Raw genomic sequence first — 19,323 nt, forward strand, 5'->3', positions numbered from 1 at the left:
ATGTAAATGAAGAATGGTAATAAAAATAACCATTCGATGGTCACGGTTCTTTCTATTCTATTTACAAAATTACTAATCAGAATGTTGCTATTTAAAAAGGGAGTGGCACACCTTGTAGGCTAATAACATCCTACATTCCCCAGTGATGAAAACATATTCACGATCTATTGACAGTAGCTGTCAAAATGAAATAGGTAGCATGTGTCCATTGAAGAACAAAAAAGTAGTAATTTCCGTTCAAATTAGGATGCACATCTTAGTGGATATTCCTATATAATATTTAAAATCATTACACAGAGGAGGCTAAAACCAGCATGAAGCTATCAAGTATGGTTTTACTCAATTCTGACTCTGTAGGAGGACAGGCAAATCAACATAAGTTTCTCTCTTGACTGATGTTTATTATTATTCCTGGTTAACAGTCCTATCGAATGTGTTAAGTGGGTAGATTTATGCAGGAGTTACCTGGTATAGACTCCTTAGTGTATAATTTAAGATGCACTGTCTAGGATAAATGCATTATAAATTGTGATAAAATGTATTTTGTTTATATGAATGAGTAACTACACTGGAACTGATGTGTTCCTTTAATTCATAGGACAGATTTGCAAACAAATACCATAAGCCACCCAAATTATGTGTGTATATATATATATATATATATATATATATATATATATATATATATATATATGTATATAAATAAAACATAGTGTTATACTGTATGCATGATGGTAAGTAATGGTACTTCAATAAAATATCATTGTATAGTACAGACAAAACAAGTTTTTGTTGTGTCTTTCGGCTTTTCCCGGTTAGGGTCGCCACAGCGGAACTCCGGTTGGCTAATGATTGGCAGTTGATTTTTATGTGCCGAGTTGCCAGCCCTGATGCACAACCTTCAATGAAGGTACGCCCATTCACGCATGTCTCCACGCAGAAGACGCTCTAGCTGAGAGTCGAACCGGACGTCTTACTGTGAGGCGACAATGCTACCGCAGCACCACCACCGTGGATACAGACAAAACAAGTAAACAATATAAAATAAATAACAAAAATATAGACATAGAACTCAAGAATACCAAATGCTTGCATATACATTTACCAGATGTCCATACTAAGTAGCCACAAAAGGATTATGATCAGGTCAATGAGCACAATTAAATTATTAGGTGTTCAAGGATGGATGAATAAAATCATTCATCTTGAGAGTGAAGGACAAGAGACAAATTTCTTGAATCCATTTTCATCCATTTTCAGAACACAATACAAAAAGTTATAATTACAGACTGAGTCATAATCATTTTGCTATACATGGGGAGTTTTAGCTGCACTAGCGTATTACTATTTTTTTAAAATATGCAGTTATGAAGTGTTTTTAAATGTTTTTAAAGCTGTTGGTGGCTCTTAGCATTTTACCTGAAGAATTAGGGACAAAGCCAAAATTAATCTGGGGGAAATCCTACAAAGAAACATTGGTATTTTAAAGTTAGAAAACTGGCATTACGTAATTGCAATGTCCAGCAGTGTACACTTACTTTAATCATTGCAACAGCATTACAAATTCAAAACTTTTAGAAATAAAAAATCTAATCCAAAATCAGAGATGACCCTGAAAATCAGGGAGATTTGAGAAGGAGATGGCCAGACATTTGCTTCTGGTTCTCATGTGTGTGACAATGTGAGGAGTGTTCTAACCTTAAAGCAGTTAGATGGTTTCCCATGCATCTCTCTGGTGACTGCAGGCACAAAACTGCAATGTATGTGGCCACGTGACCCTAATTGTAACAGCAAGTTTCCAATGTGAGATCTTCTCTATGACAAACTAGCTATCATGATGTTCTTAAGCATGAACCTTATTATAGCAAGGTTATTTTTCTCTCCATGTATTTCAGCTTAGTAATATTTTTGTGGTATATTTTACAACATATAGTTCACTTTCAGTTAATTGCAATTAAAATACGTAATCCAGAAGGAGGAGAGAGCTCAGAGGATGGGTCAGAATTATTAAGAAGACAAGCATTTATCCTTTTTGATGAAATACATGCAGGAATCTTTTTCAAGAAAGTAATTTGTAGTTGTTAATTCTGTCTACTATGTCAAAGCATGTGGGACTTCAGATTAGCAGGAAACTTGTTATGAAGAAAAGAGCTGAAAGGTCTTCTCACCCATCTTAGTTTAAATCCTAGAAATTTAGATTAAAAGATTAACTTATGTCCTCCGTTTTCTTGTAATGGGATATAACAACCTAAGGACAGTACTGAAGTATATTTATACACTTTTGTAAAAAAAAGTATGTACAAGGCATTAGATGTGTGCATTTACTGTAAACTTGAAGACTGATCTAGTGACTTTTTACAGTTACAGATTGTGAATTTGGAGACCTGACAAGTAACATCTACACTGCAGGATATAGTTTGTTAACACCTCATAGCCTTACTATTCTATGCTACATTGCCAGTAAATGTTTTTGTTTCAACAGTGGTCATTTCAGAGAAATAGGGAAGAAACACAGTTTCATCAACAAATTAAACAATACGACTGTGTCAAGACTGTAGTGTCTATAGGTGTTTCACAAGGTGAGTGAGGCCATCTCAGACTCACATACAAGTAAAAAAGAGAAAAGGTAACATAGTCTGCAGGTTTTTATGATTTTCATTCCCTTGCCACCTCACTTTTTGTCATTTCTCATATTTTTCAGCCAATTTAGCCACGACAGACATCATCTTTCTTGTGTGCTGCGTACCTTTCACAGCCATGCTCTACCCACTGCCAAGCTGGATCTTTGGAGAGTTCATGTGCAAGTTTGTCAATTACATCCAACAGGTAAGTGATCAAACCAAATTTCAGAGTGGGAATTAGAAGTGATTCCAGCCTATTTTTTAGGGGCTGTGTGATTTTTACAGGATTGGTATTGAACAGCTACATAAGTGTAAGTTAGTAATTCATTACAGTTCCTGGAATGGGAAGGTACTTCCGTGAACCAAAACAAAAGAAGGCTGTATTTTTATTTATTTATTTTTTTCATTTTTATGCCTGAATTGATCTTTGTTTGCAGCCGGTCTACCAAACTCCATGACTAAGTGTCTAGGGATCTGATTTGTTTCCTTCTGATCCTTTACAGACAACTTATTCTGTTCTGGTTCATTCATATATCTACCTATGGAGGGTATCAGATTAGAACCAGTTATACCATCTTCTGAATGGAGGGATTCCATAAAATGCCCTGCCACCTTGCCCAGTGATACTGCATAGTCCACCCCTACACAAGATGGTGCCAAGCTTAATAAGTCAACACCAAGTCGTTCCTGTTTCTGCAGACTCATGTCATGTTTAGATCATCAAAATGTGCTATATGTCATAATTAGAAGCATGGACTTTTTTTTTTTTTTTTTATTTTAATTTACTGACATAAAAGATTCTTTCCTTTTGACTATAAGGCCATTTCCCATAACTGAAGTTAAGCACTTCAAAGAAAATTTTTTAGAAGGAAACAAAATAAATATAGAAATCATTACATGATTATGAGTAATCTAGATGGTCATTATTAATATTCCTCTAACCATTTAGTTGTTAACCCATTTTGATTACAATTTTTTTTTTCTGTTCTGCTACACAGCCTCCTTTTCCCACTTTTGAAGTTGCTTTAGTAGGATTCCTGAAGTGCTAAAAGTAATGCTTACACTTAGTTGTAGTACTGTTTTCGTTGGATTTGCTTTGCACAAAAGCATTAACTAACTGAAACTTTAACTGACCTGCATTACATTTTTTATTTACCTGTAAGCAAATTATTTTCCACTCTGAAAATATTACTAATGCAAAACTATGTATATGAGAGTAGCTGCCATTCCTGCATACCATATGACACGTGTATACTTTACTTGTGCTTGGCATTAAATTTTCCTAAATTACTTATTTTTTGTGTGATCTGAGAATCTAATGGAGACATACTAATACTATCAAACATAACACTTAGGAGTCCTTTGATATACATGCCATTTCCCCATTTTTTTTTTCACTTTCATGTTTTTCTCCTTGAATCTTGTTTCCTATAACAGCTCTGCAACAAGACTCTTCCAGTAAGTTCAGTCCATTAGGCACCATAAATGCCCAGTTCATCAACATGGTTGATTCTTTCTTGACTCCTTTAAGTGCCTTTGTGAAATCTTATCCAAATGTTGCAAATGGTATTCTAAAGTAAAGGCCAAAGACTTTTTGTTTCTTTTTTCCTTTGCTCCTTAGTTGAAGAGCTGAGGGATGGAATGCTGGGGACAGGCACTGAGCACTAGATGAGCAAACGGTGCCTCTACATTCACCTTGCTTTCACAAAGAGAATCCCTTACATCACTTGCACAGCTCTAAACTCTATGTTACAATGGTATAAACCGAACCAAACTCTCATATTCCTGGACAAAAGCCTCCTTGATGTAAACAAAACCTTTCCCAAACTCAGTGAGAGCACTAGGTCTTTACCCAGTGGAGATCCTACCTGGCTGGGCTCACACAACAGTACTGCATCCACACTAGTAGTAGCTGGGAAGCTAATGCATGGATGCGTGGAAGCATACTACCCTTCTGGATGTAGTGATTGTGGGCACAAAGGAGCTGTTGAAGGGGGTGTGCTCTCAGTGGGAGAAGTAGGCTGCCCATACTATCCTTCTGGGTGTAGCAATTATGGGCACAGAGGAGCTGTTGAAGGGGGTGTGCTCTCAGTGGGAGAGGTAGGCTGCCCATACTATCCTTCTGGGTGTAGCAATTATGGGCACAGAGGAGCTGTTGAAGGGTGGGTGTCTCAGTGGGAGAGGTAGGCTGCCCACTCCATGACCAACAAGCTGGCCCACCCAACTGTTGAGGAGGAATGAAGGGCTGATGGGGGGGCAGGTCCTGGGAAGGAACAATTGGGCCATAGTGCTCTTACCTAGCACAGTAATACCCAGTTCATGTTCTTCTAGAATAAATGAGCAAAATGGTTAAAGGTAGGGTAACCATTAGGCAAGGTCCTGGGAAGAGAATAAAAAAATAACCCTTGTATAAATCAGTCTGTTTTTGTCTTTCTTTTATAATTTAGCTGCATAAATGTTAAGAACAGTATATATTTTATGCTTACTTTTATCTAAACGTAATGCTTTTCCTAGCAATATTTGCTAAAAGATGTATACTTGAATGCTTCTATTTCTGCTCAGTTAAAAAGTCACACCTGATCATATTTCTGGGCTAAACAACCTAAACATCTCTATTTACCATAAAAAAGCTTTTGCCTGTGTTCTGTAATGTTTTCTGTAAAACTCACATTCATGCATATTGTATGTGTATTAATACTTTTATACCCTTCTATTGTTGTGAGCTTAATTTTATTGATGTATTTCTTTTACATTCAATGGAGCTGTATATGTTTCAAGCTCATTTTCTTCTGTTACATAACAGTTATTTATTTATTTATTTGCTTCCCTCTACCTGTCTTTCCTTCCAAAAAGTCTTTTTTTTATGATGTTGTATGATACTGTAGTTTTTAATTCATAATCTTCTTCTTCTCCAATGTTCTGTTGTTTCACTGTATCAATTTCCTCTATGGCACTTTGTGAAATCAGGCTAAATGTGTTTACATATTTTAACTTTTCTATTTGTCCGTACTTCTCACACATCATCTTCTTTACCACCTTCTGTTTCTTGCAACTGTGATTCTTTTGTAATTCGCCTTTTTACTCAAATCTGTGTTATTAAAGTTTAATAATAGAAAAAAGATAGGCTTGGATGAGGAGCAAATGGGTATGAGGTATGAAGGTATCCAATCAGGTAGTTCAGGCAACTATAAATTTCATTATAGATGAAATATTCAGTTAACTTATACTATACAATGGAAATGGGGCAACAACTATTTAAAATGGCTCTGTTTATAGTGAATTTATAACTGCTAACTTACATATAGTTAGAATTTCTATATGTTCAGTAATGATCCCTAATCTTAACTTTCTGTATCTCATCTTGTGACTGCACCCAATTTTATGAAACTTTGTTTAATGATGCTGATAACTCAGTATTTATAATTCACATTCCAAAGTTATGTCAGATAAGTAAAGTATATAGTTTACCATTATATAGTTAATTGTCCTAAGTCATCCATTCCTCCTTTGCTGGAATGCATGCAGTTTCCCATGCTATGGTGAAACGTTTTCCTTTGTCTGCCAATATGACTCAAAAGCAAGGGATGCTGACATCCATTAAGACACAAATTAGGATGGGGGAATTAAAACGTACTAGTTGCTTGGATGCAGCCCTGGTTTCTGACCGGATGTTCTGAAAGCAAAGCTGAGTTTGTATCAGAAAATTGTTAATTTTGTTGTATTTAAAACATATAGGTTCATAGATTTATAGATATTCCAAGGCTAAGGAATCTTATGGCAATTTATACCTTGCCAGTATGCACCCTCATCCAACTCCTCCTTTCTCTAATAAGGTCATAGCAGTCACTTCCCAGAGTAAATTAGTTTCTACCCATTCAGTCATCTAGGTTATGTTTAAAGGATGCTGGTGATTCACACTGCTTAACATGCAGTGGAATGCATGATTTTAAGTACAGTTTACTTTAACTTAGCATCTCTAACCAACAACTTTACTATTAGAAATTATCTAAAATAGTACTTTCCAGTCCAATATGTAAAACGCATCCTTAAAAACACACACACACACACACACACACACACACACACACACACACACACACACACACACACACACACACACACACACACACACAGACACACACCCACACACACACACACACACACACACACACACACACACACACACACACACGCACACGCACGCACACGCACACGCACGCACGCACACATGCACACACACACACACACACACACACACACACACACACACACACACACACACACACACACACACACACACACACATGCACACACACACACACACACACACACACACACACACACACACACACACACACACACACACACACACACACACACACATTGCAGGAAGGAGAAGTTCTTTGGAAGAAATGAAAATAAGGGTTCTCCGTTTGCTACTTCTTTATCATAAATCTCAGTTATGAATGTCTAAAACTTTGTAAGGATGTCTTTTTCAAGATCTCTTAAAAGTTTATAGTAGTAGTAATAGATCGATATGTATTTGAATTGTATCTTTTTGAGTTTTTGATCAATAGTGAAATTATTTCAGGTATTTTAGTAATGTTCGTTTGGTTTGTACTTGTTCTTTAGTATACTGAACTAATGGATGGATATGTACCAATGATTAACATTTAGTGGACATTTACATAGAATGTAATCAACTAAGGGAGGTTGGCCATCTTGAAAACAGTTGGGCTAGTGCCGAAGACCTTTATCATTCTAAGGTTGTGTGACTGTTTGGGATTCTTATGTAATTTCAGCCAGCACTACCATGTTATCACTGTTTTAATCTTTGGCTTCTTCACTTTCTTCAGTTATAACATTTCCCACCATGTCATGTGTACGTTCTGGCCAATAATGCTTAATGGAGTCACATTTTGTGGATTTTGTATTGCAAGTCAAGCCTTTTTGCTATTATCCTCATTCTATGCATATCATGCACTTTCTTTATCACATATATCGCTGAAAGGTTCCTCTTTACCACACCCAAAGCAACATTTAGGTAAACCAGCAGTGTTTAAGATTCCTCTGACATTTATGAGATATATTACAGTTGGAGCAGCTCAGTTATACTAAACAAAACATTCATCTCTCAGCCTTTTGATTACATCCCAGTTATTTCTTTTATGTTCTGTAAACCACCTTGGATTTCATGGTACTCATAATCCAATTCTATAATCAGATGTTCTTCGTGTTTCACTGTTGCAGTCATCACATTTGGGTTATCCCTGCCAGGATAGCCCTCAGTCGGGGGACATCATAGTCTGGGCCTAAACAAGTGATGCAGTAAGAATGAAAGTCTCAGTGTGGTATTTGCTTTCCACTGCCAAGACAATTGTTAACTTTTTCTGACATCGGTTAGAGCAAGAAAAAAGGATCCCCTTGTGACGACCGTGCCCTGGCCAAGCAATCAAGGAGCCTCAATCCTCACCACTAACACCAGGGAGGTTGTCTCATAGAAGAGGAAGGGATAACTAATACACACAGCAAAGTACAATTTCCCTTAAGTGCACACAGAGGTCACAATTAGTCTGAGGCTGGTTGCTCCCTTGCTCTCCAGGTCCCCAATAAAACTCCCCACTGGCACAGCTATAGGGTCCAGATCTCAGCCTAACTGTGGCAAGCTAACCTCCAGTACCCTCTCTGTCCAACCAGTGCTTCGTGTTCCTGCCCAGGTAGCTGACACACTGCACATACACTTTGAGAAGAGGTTATACAACCACACAGACCCTACTGGGACATAGGCTGGCACAGGTTCTCCAGCTGTGCCCCTTTACCCAGGTCATATGGTAGTAATTACTGCCACCACCAGCTAATAAATATCAGCAACTCAAAGGCCCTTAAAAGGGTGTCCAATTATTGCTGTGCAATATTATTATTCAATGGTAGTATGACTAACAGTCAAGGCTTACTTTAGAGTGGCCTATTACAATAACCTCTATAAATATGCAATGTACTGTAGAGCTTATCTCTACACAAAACAGCCACAGGTAGAAGGTTTTAAAAATATTTAATAATAAATAATAAAAACACAAGACAAAACTACTACACCACAGAGATATCTAAAAGTTCAGAGATCACACAGAAACTTAAAATAATACAGTAGGACAGGTCTGATGTCAAAGAAAAATACCTACTTAATCTTTACTAGCTTTAACTATTCCTACAAGAAATCACAGCGCTAAAACTTACATGTGAGCATAAGGCAGAGTGCTGATAAGTCAAAATGCTTCCAGTCTCTTGTGAGAAATAGTATTTAAGCATTACTAACAAACATGTTTGCTGGGTCACTCCCCAAATTACATCATTTTTGACACTTACATTTTCACAGGCAACAAACTGCATTATTTAGCAATCTAACACCTGCACAGAAACTTACAACAATAGAAACATTTCACATGTATATTCTAACTGAATCTAGAGCAATAAAGCACCTTCCACATCTAAATTCTGGTCATAAACTTTATCCTTAAAACAATGGGCATGAAACCTTCATCCAGCTGCACTTGAGCCGAATTGTAAAACATTAAAGAGATTTATAAGATCTTTTCAACTTAAAAAGACAAATTTGAAATACTTGGCTTGGTTTTTCTTACAGCAGATGGCAATGTTGCAACAATCTTGAAGTTCACATTTTACAGTGTTTTCTTTCATTTAAAAACACAAGTCTGTATTTTACATTTATTGATACAGTTGATAGAATTATGTATCAAATTCTATTTGACTAGGCTGGCAGCCTTCGCCCATCTCTCCCCAATTGTCACATCCCCCCCCCCAGGGAACTCAAGCAAGTTTTTCAAGTGCCCCTTGAGAAACATCGCTTGAGAGTGTCAGGTCTATCTGGGTGTACCTCACCCCATTCCCTGTCTTGAGAGCCCATCTGCATTGGCATTGCTACTCCCACTGCGGTGCTGCACTGACATATCATATGCTTGCAACCCCAGACTCTATCTTAGGAACTTGGCATTTTGCTGACTGGCTCTGTTTAACCATGTTAGCGGGTTGTGATCTGTCATCACAGTGAATTTTCTTCCATACAGATGAGGATGAAGTTTTTGTAGTGCCCACACTATGGCTAGACATTCATTTTCTACCACTGCATAGCATTCCTCCCTGGATTGGAGCCTACGACTGAGATAAACCACTGGGTGCTCTTCTCCCTCTGAAGAAATCTGGCTAAGTACAGCCCCCACCACATAGTTTGAAGCATCGACCTGCACAACAAAGTCTTTGCTGTAGTCTGGACTGGCTAACACAGGGGGTCCTCCCAAAGCTTCCTTAAGCTTCTGAAATGCCTGCTCACATGCTGGGGTCCACACTACCTTATCTGGCCTGTTCTTCCTTGTCAGGTCTGTGAGGGGAGCAGCTATGGTACTATAATTGGGAACAAACTTTCTGTAGTACTCTGCTGTCCCTAAGAATGCCCTCACCTGCTTTTTGGTAACAGGTGCAGACCATGCCTGAATGGCTTCCACTTTGACAGGTTCTGGCCTTATCTTACCACTCCCCACTCTATGTCCTAGGTAGGAGTCCTCTGCCATACCCACCTGACATTTGCTCTGCTTAATGGTCAACCCTGCCCTCTGTAGTCTGCCCATCACCTCCCTGACATGCTGAAGGTGCTCTTGCCAGGAATGGCTGTAGATAGCAATATCATCCATGTAAGCAAGGGCAAACCCTCCTGCTAAGATACAGACAGTAAATCAAAATAACCCTCAGAAGTTTTGGGCAGGTTTAAATAATCTACTACATCCTGGACAAACTTCAACGCCAATCCCTGCTACTACTATTGATAAAACTCCTAAAGATGTTTCTGATAGTTTTAACCAATTCTTTACTGAGACAATTCAAGCCCTAGCTAGCCAACTGCCTCCTAACTCCCCTGGTCCTGAAAGTAGCACCCCTAGAAATCTACTTGCGTTCAGCTTCCAACCAGTCGCCACTTCACTTATACGTACCTTGATCAAAAAATTAAAACCCACTACACTTTCTGCTGATCAACTCCCTGCCGAGTTCCTACAAAAATCAGCTGATGCTATTGCTTACCCCGTCTCAATATTAATTAATCGAACCATAGTAGAAGCTAAAATTCCCACCATCTGGAAAATATCCTATGTAATCCCACTTCACAAAGGAGGCAGCTCTACTGAATTCTCCAATTATAGGCCAATAGCTATACTCTCTCCACTTGCAAAGATTATGGAAAAATGTATTCATAGACAACTCATGCACCACCTAATCCAAAATCGCCTTATGGCAGACACTCAGCATGGCTTCTGTCCTCATCACAGCACTACTTCAGCCCTCCTAGCCTTTACTAACACCATAAACCATAATCGCAACAATAATTATATATCCTCAGCCCTCTTTTTGGATCTTTCCAAGGCATTCGATATGGTTGATCACCAACTTTTAATCCACACCCTGCAAGTATTCTGTCTAGATACTGGAGCCCTCCAATGGTTTCAATCCTACCTGAATGGTCGACAGCAGGCTGTCCTCTGGCAGAACAAACTCTCTAACCTTCTACCAAACACCCTTGGAGTATACTAGGGCCCTTGCTGTTCTCCATCTTCATTAACGACCTTTATACTGTCATCCCAAAAGTCAGCTGTATCCAATATGCTGATGACTCTACTCTGATTTGCTCAGCCACATCTCCAGTAGAGTTATGGTCAGCTACCCAGACCACCTTTAATACAATAGAAAACTGGCTTTCTGAACATCGTCTGATCCTAAATCCCCAAAAAACTAAAATGCTGTTATTTTCATCAACACGTAGATCTACTGCTTTCACCTTTACCATAAAATCAAATGATGGCACAATAATCTCCCCTGACCCATCTACAAAACTATTAGGTGTCATCATAGACAATAATCTAAAATTTAACCTACATGTTAACCAAACTATCAAAACCATCAATAAAAAACTAGGGTCACTTTACAGAATAAAAGCCTTCCTAACTCCTCCACCTAAAATTGCCATAGCTCGCTCTCACCTTCTTTCAACCCTTCTGTATGCATCCCCTCTACTCTCGAATTTAAACAAGACTGTCCTTAACAAACTCTCAATTTGCTACAACCACATTGCCAGGTTTGCCATTGGGCTGCCTTTTAGGACACATCATTGTGTCAATCTAAATCAGCTTGGTTGGCTTGAACTACCCAGCCTAATCCAGTATAACCAACTGATTATGGCCTATAAAATCCTCTATAATCTGGACAATACTCCTGCACTTAAAAATATTATCACCCCCTATAACAATCCTAGACCGCTTTGATCCTCTAGCAAACTACTAATTCAGACTAGCAAAATTAATAACACAGCTGGTGATTCTCTCTTTGCAAACTCTGTAAGTAGATCCTGGAACTCTCTTCCAGCTGATATTACCTTACTTTCCACCTTAGGTCAATTTAAAACTAGACTCAAACAACATTTGTCACTTAACTGGCTATGTCAATGTATCAAGCCTGGCTAACTCTCTCTAGAATGTGTAAAAACCTGTTAACCAGTTTACTGTGTAATGTAATTTAATCCTGACTTGTGCTCATGATTAACTGTAACCTGTGGAACTTGTTTAACTTGCTTACTTATGTAATCTCTGTAAATAGTCTGTTTGTAATATGTAAGGTTGGTATTATGTAATGCTGTATCTGCTTACCCTTGGAACTTTTCTCTCTGGGCCTCCGCTGAAAATGGACATGCATCCAGTCGGACTATCCCGGTCAACAAATGTAAAATAAAATAAAAATAAATGAATAAATATGATCTACCAGCCTCTGGAAAGTTGCTGGGCTATTCTTCATCCCAAAGGGCATCTTTCTGAACTCATACATACCAAAAGGAGTCACAAAGGCTGACTTCTCTCTAGCACTGGGAGTCAAGGACACCTGCCAGTAATCCTTGGTAAGATCAGTGGTTGTAAGATACTTAGCCCCACCCAGCTGCTCTAGGGCCTCATCTGTCCTAGGCATGGGGTAAGCATCTGACTCTGTGTGACTACTTAATTTCCTGTAATCCACACAGAACATGTTGCTGCCATACTTCTTTGGCACCAACACCACTGGTGAGGTCCAGGGACTGTTGGACTCTTGAATCACCCTTAGTTCCAACATCTCCTGTACCTCCTCCCTCAGAGTCTGTTTGACTCTCTCAGGCACCCTATAAGGGGCCTGCCTGATAGGCCTTTGGGGTCCTGTATCCACCTGGTGCTGCTCCAGGTGGGTGTTCCCTGGTTTACCGGTGAACATGCACCTAAACTCCTGCCACACTGCTCAGATTTCATGAACCTGGGTAGGAGATAGCTGCTGGGACATTGCTACCCCTTCCACCGAGGTGTCAGCCCGAGCCTCACTGAGGAGATCAGTCACAAGATCTCTCTTAGACTCCTCCTGCAATCCATTGCAAATGCTCAGCACAAGGGCCTCCCTATCATGGTAAGGTTTCATCATGTTAACATGGTACAATTTGTGCCCCTGCCATCTGCCTAGCACTTCCGCCATGTAGTTAACATCACATACCTTTCTTACCACCTTGTATGGTCCCTCCCAAGCTGCTTGCAACTTGTTGTGTCTGACAGGAATGAGAACTATCACCTGCTGCCCTACAGCATACTCCCTAGCTCAAGCATTCCTGTCATAGCACACATTTTTCTGTTGTTGGGCTTCTGCCAGGTTCTCCTGGGCCAAGCCCATGAGTTCCCTGAGCCTTGTCCTGAGGGTTATGACGTGTGCTACAACAGACGCCTTGTGAGACTCACACTTACCTTCCCACTCATCTCAAATTAAATCTAGAGGTCCCTTCACCCTATGCCCATAAAGCAACTCAAAGGGTGAAAAACCTGTGGAGTCCCGGGGAACCTCTCTGTAAGCAAACAACAGATGGGGCAAATATTTGTCCCACTCCCTCTTAAACTGATCTGCAAATGCCCGTAGCATGGACTTGATTGTAGAGTTTAACCTCTCAACAAGACCATTAGTCTGGGGATGGTAGGGTGTGGTCTTCATGTGCTTCACCCCACAGGACTTCCACAGACAAGCCAGCAGGTCTGACATAAAATTGGCACCTCTGTCAGACAGTGTTTACTTTGGGAAACCTACCCTACTGAAAATCTCTAGCAAAGCATTTGCCACCTTCTCGGCCTCAGTGGAGGACAAAGCCACTGCCTCAGGGTATCGTATAGCATAATCTACAATCACTAGGATATACTTTTTCCCTGTGGAATTTGGGGTACTCAGAGGACCCACAATATCCATAGCTACCCTCTGAAATGGCTCCTCAATCACAGGCAAAGGCATCAAAGGAGCTCTCACCTTGTCTCCTGCCTTACCTACCTTTTGGCACTGCACACAGGTCCTGCAGTACCCTGTTACATCTCTGGAAATTCCAAGCCAATAGAAATTTTGCATAACACGCCTCTTTGTACATTTTATGCCCATATGGCCCGCAAAGGGAATATCATGGGCAATGGCTAGAAGCACCAGATGGTAAGCTCTAGGCACTACCAACTGCTGTACTCTCTCACCTTCTAGCCCTCCCTCAGGGGTCCACTCTCTGTACAGTAACCCTTTGTTCCAGTATACAGATTCCCCCTTCCCTTGAGAATCAGGTGCTTCCCTAGTTACCTGCCTCAAGCCTTGCAATGTAGGGTCTGAGAGCTGAGCCTGTCTCAAGTCTCTCCTTGTAACCCTTCCCAGCTCCCCTTCCACAGGACGTTTGGCATCCTCTGACAGTGGTGCCTCACTGTCAGCCTGGGTACTACTACTCACCTCTACCTTTGCAGTTAACCTGTCCAAGGGAACATCAGTACCGACAAGCAGCTGTGGCTCACATTCAGTCTCACTGCTACAGCGTAGCTCACTCCCTGAAGTAACCACCTCAGCAGTCCTGGCTGCAAGTATGCAGTCTGTCTGGGTCTCCCCCAAGCTACCAGACCCACATGCTTGTCTCCTAGCCTTACTGCATGTAACTGCATAAGTACATAGTACTGCCTCATCCAAATCCTTCCCTCTCAGGACATCTGCAGGATGGTAGTTCCATACCCCTGTTGTCTTAAGACAACACACTGTTGGCATTTTGTCTTTCCCACTTACTGGCTCCCTCACCTTTGGTTCCCCACCTTGCCTCCGTGGACACCTGTATGCCACATGGCCCCACTGGTTGCATTCAAAACATTTAACCCTAGCTTCTGGATGTGTACCTGGACTAGTGGCTTCCCCTACTACTGGCGGATTCTGTTGGGGCAGTCTGTGCTGCCCACCATGGGTTCCTTTAGTCCCATGAGCAGTACTGGGGGTCCGTTTCCTGTGCAGGGCTTCCCTGCTTGCTAGGTATAGTCCTCAGCAAAGTGCTAAGGGCTTGTTCCCTCACCAAAAGGTCTGCCATCCCTTCAAAAGTGGTGACCTGACATCCACTCACCCAGCTATAAAAATAAGTGCTCAGTTCAACAACATATTCACATATATTTTCATCTGCCTTGTGTCTATGCTCATGAAACTTTTTCCTATACATTTCAGGTATTAGCTTAAAACATTTTAATAAATGTCTTTTTACAGCAGTATAATCAAAACAGTCAGTGTCATGCATTTTTGCTAAAGAAGTTACAGCTTTACCATGGAGTAAGGGGGTCAGGAACCGTACCCAGAGCCCTTGGTCAACTTCATACTGTTTACATACCCGCTCAAACATATGAATGAAGCTATCAAAATTATCCCCCTGTTTAAACTGTGGAAGAAATGTACTGACCTTTTTGCTTCTGGGGTCCAGTTACTCCCTTCCTCATTACCTCCATGACTCTGGTGAAGAGTCAGCATTTCCCTCTCATGCCTCCTCTGCCATTCATTTTCCTCAGCTTGAAGACTCCTCATTTTCTCGGCTGCTTCTAGTTCCATACGCCTAGCCTCCAACTCAAGTATCTTTAGCTCCAGCTGGATTTTTATGTCCACTGCAGAAAGGTTGAGCTGTCCATTCTCCGAGGATATTGTATCTCCACTGTCAGTCTGACTGTCCTCCAGGCTGCTGTTTTCTGATGCAGCTGTAACCAAGGCTGCAATCAGGTCTACTTTAGTCAGGTTTCCATGCACCAGTCCCCTAGCCTGGCACATCTCCGCCAGCTGGCTCCTTGTCAGCTTTCCATACTCTTCTGCTGACATGCTGCCTGCTCACCCTGACTAACACCAAGCTAACAAAAGAAATAAAACAATAGTGATCTGAACTCTGAGTATACACTGCTTGGCTGTTTTATAGTACAAAACACTTTCGGAGATCACTGTACATAACCTACAAGAATTCACTCTACCCCACACCACTACAAGCCAATTAGTATGTGAAGTAGATCCCACCACTGCCAAACACTTGTGACGACCGTAACCTGGCCCAGCAATCAAGGAGCCTTAATCCTCATCACTTACACCAGGGAGGTCATCTCATAGAAGAGGAAAGGATAACTAGTACACACAGCAAAGTACAATTTCCCTTAAGTGCACACCAAGATCACAGTCAGTCTGGGGCTGGTTGCTCCCTTGCTCTCCAGGTCCCCAATAAGACTCCCCACTGGCACAGCTATAGGGTCCAGATCTCAGCCTAGCTGGCAAGCTAACCTCCAGTACCCTCTCTGTCCAACCAGTGCTTCGTGTCCCTGCCCAGGTAGCTGACACACCACACACACACTTTGAGAAGAGGTTATACAACCACACAGACCCTCTTGCGACAAAGGCTGGCACAGGTTCTCCAGCTGTGCCCCTTTACCCAGGCTATACGGTAGTAATTACTGCCACCATCAGCTAATAAATATCAGCTACTCAAAGGCCCTTAAAAGGGTGTCCAATTATTACTGCGCAATATTATTATCCAATGGTAGTATGATTAACAGTCAAGGCTTATTTTAGAGTGGCTTATTACAATAACCTCTATAAATATGCAATGTACTCTAGAGATAATCTCTACACAAAGCAGCCACAGGTAGAAGGTTTTTAAAATATTTAATAATAAATAATTAAAACACGAGCCAAAACTACTACACTACAGAGATATCTAAGAGTTCAGTGATCACACAGAAACTTAAAATAATACAGTAGGACAGGTCTGAGTTCAAAGAAAAATACCTAATTAATCTTTACTAGCTTTAACTATTCTTACAAGAAATCACAGTGCTAAAACTTACATGCGAGCATAAGGCAGAGTGCTGATAAGTTAGATGTCCAAAGTCAAAATGCTTCCAGTCTCTTGTGAGAAATAGTATTTAAACATTACTAACAAACATGTTTGCTGGGTCCCTCCCCAAATTACATCATTTTTGACACTTAGGTTTTCCCAAGCAAACAAACTGCATTATTTAGCAATCTAACACCTGCACAGAAACTTACAACAATAGAAGACATTTCACATGTATATTCTAACAGAAACTAGAGCAATAAAGCACCTTTCACATCTAAATTCTGGTCATAAACTTTAGCCTTAAAACAATGGGTATGAAACCTTCATCCAGCCACACTGGAGCCAAATTGTAAAACATTAAAGAGATTCATAAGATCTTTTCAACTTAAAAAGATACATTTGAAATACTTGGCTTGGTTTTCCTTACAGCAGATGGCAATGTTGCAACAATCTTGAAGTTGACATTTTACAGTGTTTTCTTTCATTTAAAAACACAAGCCTGTATTTTACATTTATTTATACAGTTGATAGAATTATGTATCAAATTCTATTTGACTATGCTGGCAGCCTTCACCCATCTCTCCCCAATCGTCACACCCCTTATTTTATACTACTGACAACCTGATGTCGGTCCTGGAGTGACGGCAACTGACGCAGAAATACTAAGCCTCTTGTATTCGGGCTGACTGAGGGCAGGGATAACCCAAATGTGATGACTGCAACAGTGAATACATTCGAACATCTACATTTATGGTAAGTGTGTACAACTGTACTTTCTGCTGCAATGACTTTTAAATATGTGCACAGTTTCCTTTTCCTACTCAGAGGTATAAAGAATTGCATGATAGCGTCACACTATTTTAACTCCCACAGGTGCTGCATGTTTAACTAACAAGATTAAGTTTAAGAACTTAGATTATACTGCAATTTTTTTCTTCATAGGGATTAGGGCTCTTTACTTGTACTTCCAGAGTCAAGACATGCATAGCGATTCACTGATAAGGGCTCCAGCCATGCAAACTTCCTACCACAGACTTCATTATTGGCTAATTACTGCCAGTGTTGGTATCCCTAGCCTCAGTCACTCACTCACACACACACACACACACACACACACACACACACACACACACACACACACACACACACACACACACACACACACACACACACACACACACACACACACACACACACACACACACACACACACATCCACCTCATACAGATATATTCACTCAATGTAACATCCCCATTTGAAAGCACTCATGGACATTGTCACCCCCCCCACACACACACGCACACAAAACAAAACACACACAGAGTCATCCAATACCACTCAAAGGACCTCAGCAGAGGCAAATGCATGCAAAGATGCACACTCACACAGACATACACACTGCCACACATTTATTTATTTATTGGCATTTGATTACTGGGAAAGCCTGACTGGGTAGAAGCCCATTTTCATCAGCGGCCCATGGAGAAAAGCTCCAAGGTATTACAAAACATTTTGAGAACAATAATGTAATACTCACACTCATACTTCCTCACTTCTACTCCTCTGAACTTCCCTAAAGTTATCTGCAATGCAGCTTCTCCCATTGAGTATAATGAGAGAATGTAGCATTCTGGTCTTGTTAATTATCATGGCTGGCCATGCTAATTTATACAGCTGAGCAATTCCATGAATCACTTGGGAGTGTAAATCCCTTTCTACTGGCACTTCCAGGGGCAGAACACATGTGGAATTACCACTAGTCAATGCCCTGAAATGCCTCATAATATAGCATGGCTGTTGAGACAGCCCATTGTGGTGATTTTTCCACTCATGTAAAATCACTGTAGTGATCCTATCTCTGAATTGGGAATGGTACACACCAATAAACCAATGAACCTTGAGGGCCGGGCTGCTCATGTTAGGCCTATCTCTGAATTGGGAATGGTACACACCAATGAACCAATGAACCTTGAGGGCCTGGCTGCTCATGTTAGGCCTTTAAATCCCAGGAATCATCTTGCCAAAACACAAACCTGTCAGGAAGAGAAGTTATTGGCTGCAGAAAATTAAAGTAATGGACTCTGTGACCGCACTAAGTCAAAGAAAGAAGAAATCTCCCAAAATTACGTAGTTACTGCCTGCGCACATTGCAGGAATTTCCTTTGAAAACCAGCAGTTAGTGTTGTGTTCTTTGGTAATTTATTGCTTCAGGCAACTGACACTTGGAGAATCTTATCTCAGCTACCTGTAGATTTATTGGAGGAATACATGCATACTAACCTGTATATATTTTTTGTTCCTAGTGATATCTGATATCTATTATTGCTCACTTTCATGGTATAACTATTATTATGCATTTATTCTTCTCTACTTTCCTTAACATTTCTGAACATTTATCCTTATCTTTTGTCCTTATCAGATTTCTTCTGTAACTTCAAGTTGTGCCTAATTACACAATCTCTAATCCTATATTTATACTGCAGCAAAAAAGCCATTTTATTATA

The 19,323-nt window shown here is 40.4% G+C and overlaps 1 protein-coding gene across 1 annotated transcript in view; it reads left to right on the forward strand.

Annotated features, from left to right (window-relative positions):
- Window positions 1-19,323, forward strand: part of KISS1R (KISS1 receptor) — a 287,148-nt gene that overhangs the window by 106,005 nt on the left and 161,820 nt on the right. Inside the window, exon 2 of the mRNA XM_044053800.1 lies at window positions 2,702-2,826. Within this exon, the coding sequence (XP_043909735.1) occupies window positions 2,702-2,826 (125 nt within the window). The remainder of the gene's footprint in view (window positions 1-2,701; window positions 2,827-19,323) is intronic.

Source organism: Protopterus annectens, chromosome 13.part0 (genome assembly GCF_019279795.1).
Source record: "Protopterus annectens isolate FY-2018-M chromosome 13.part0, PAN1.0, whole genome shotgun sequence".
In the NCBI taxonomy this organism is placed as follows: Eukaryota; Metazoa; Chordata; order Ceratodontiformes; family Protopteridae; genus Protopterus; species Protopterus annectens.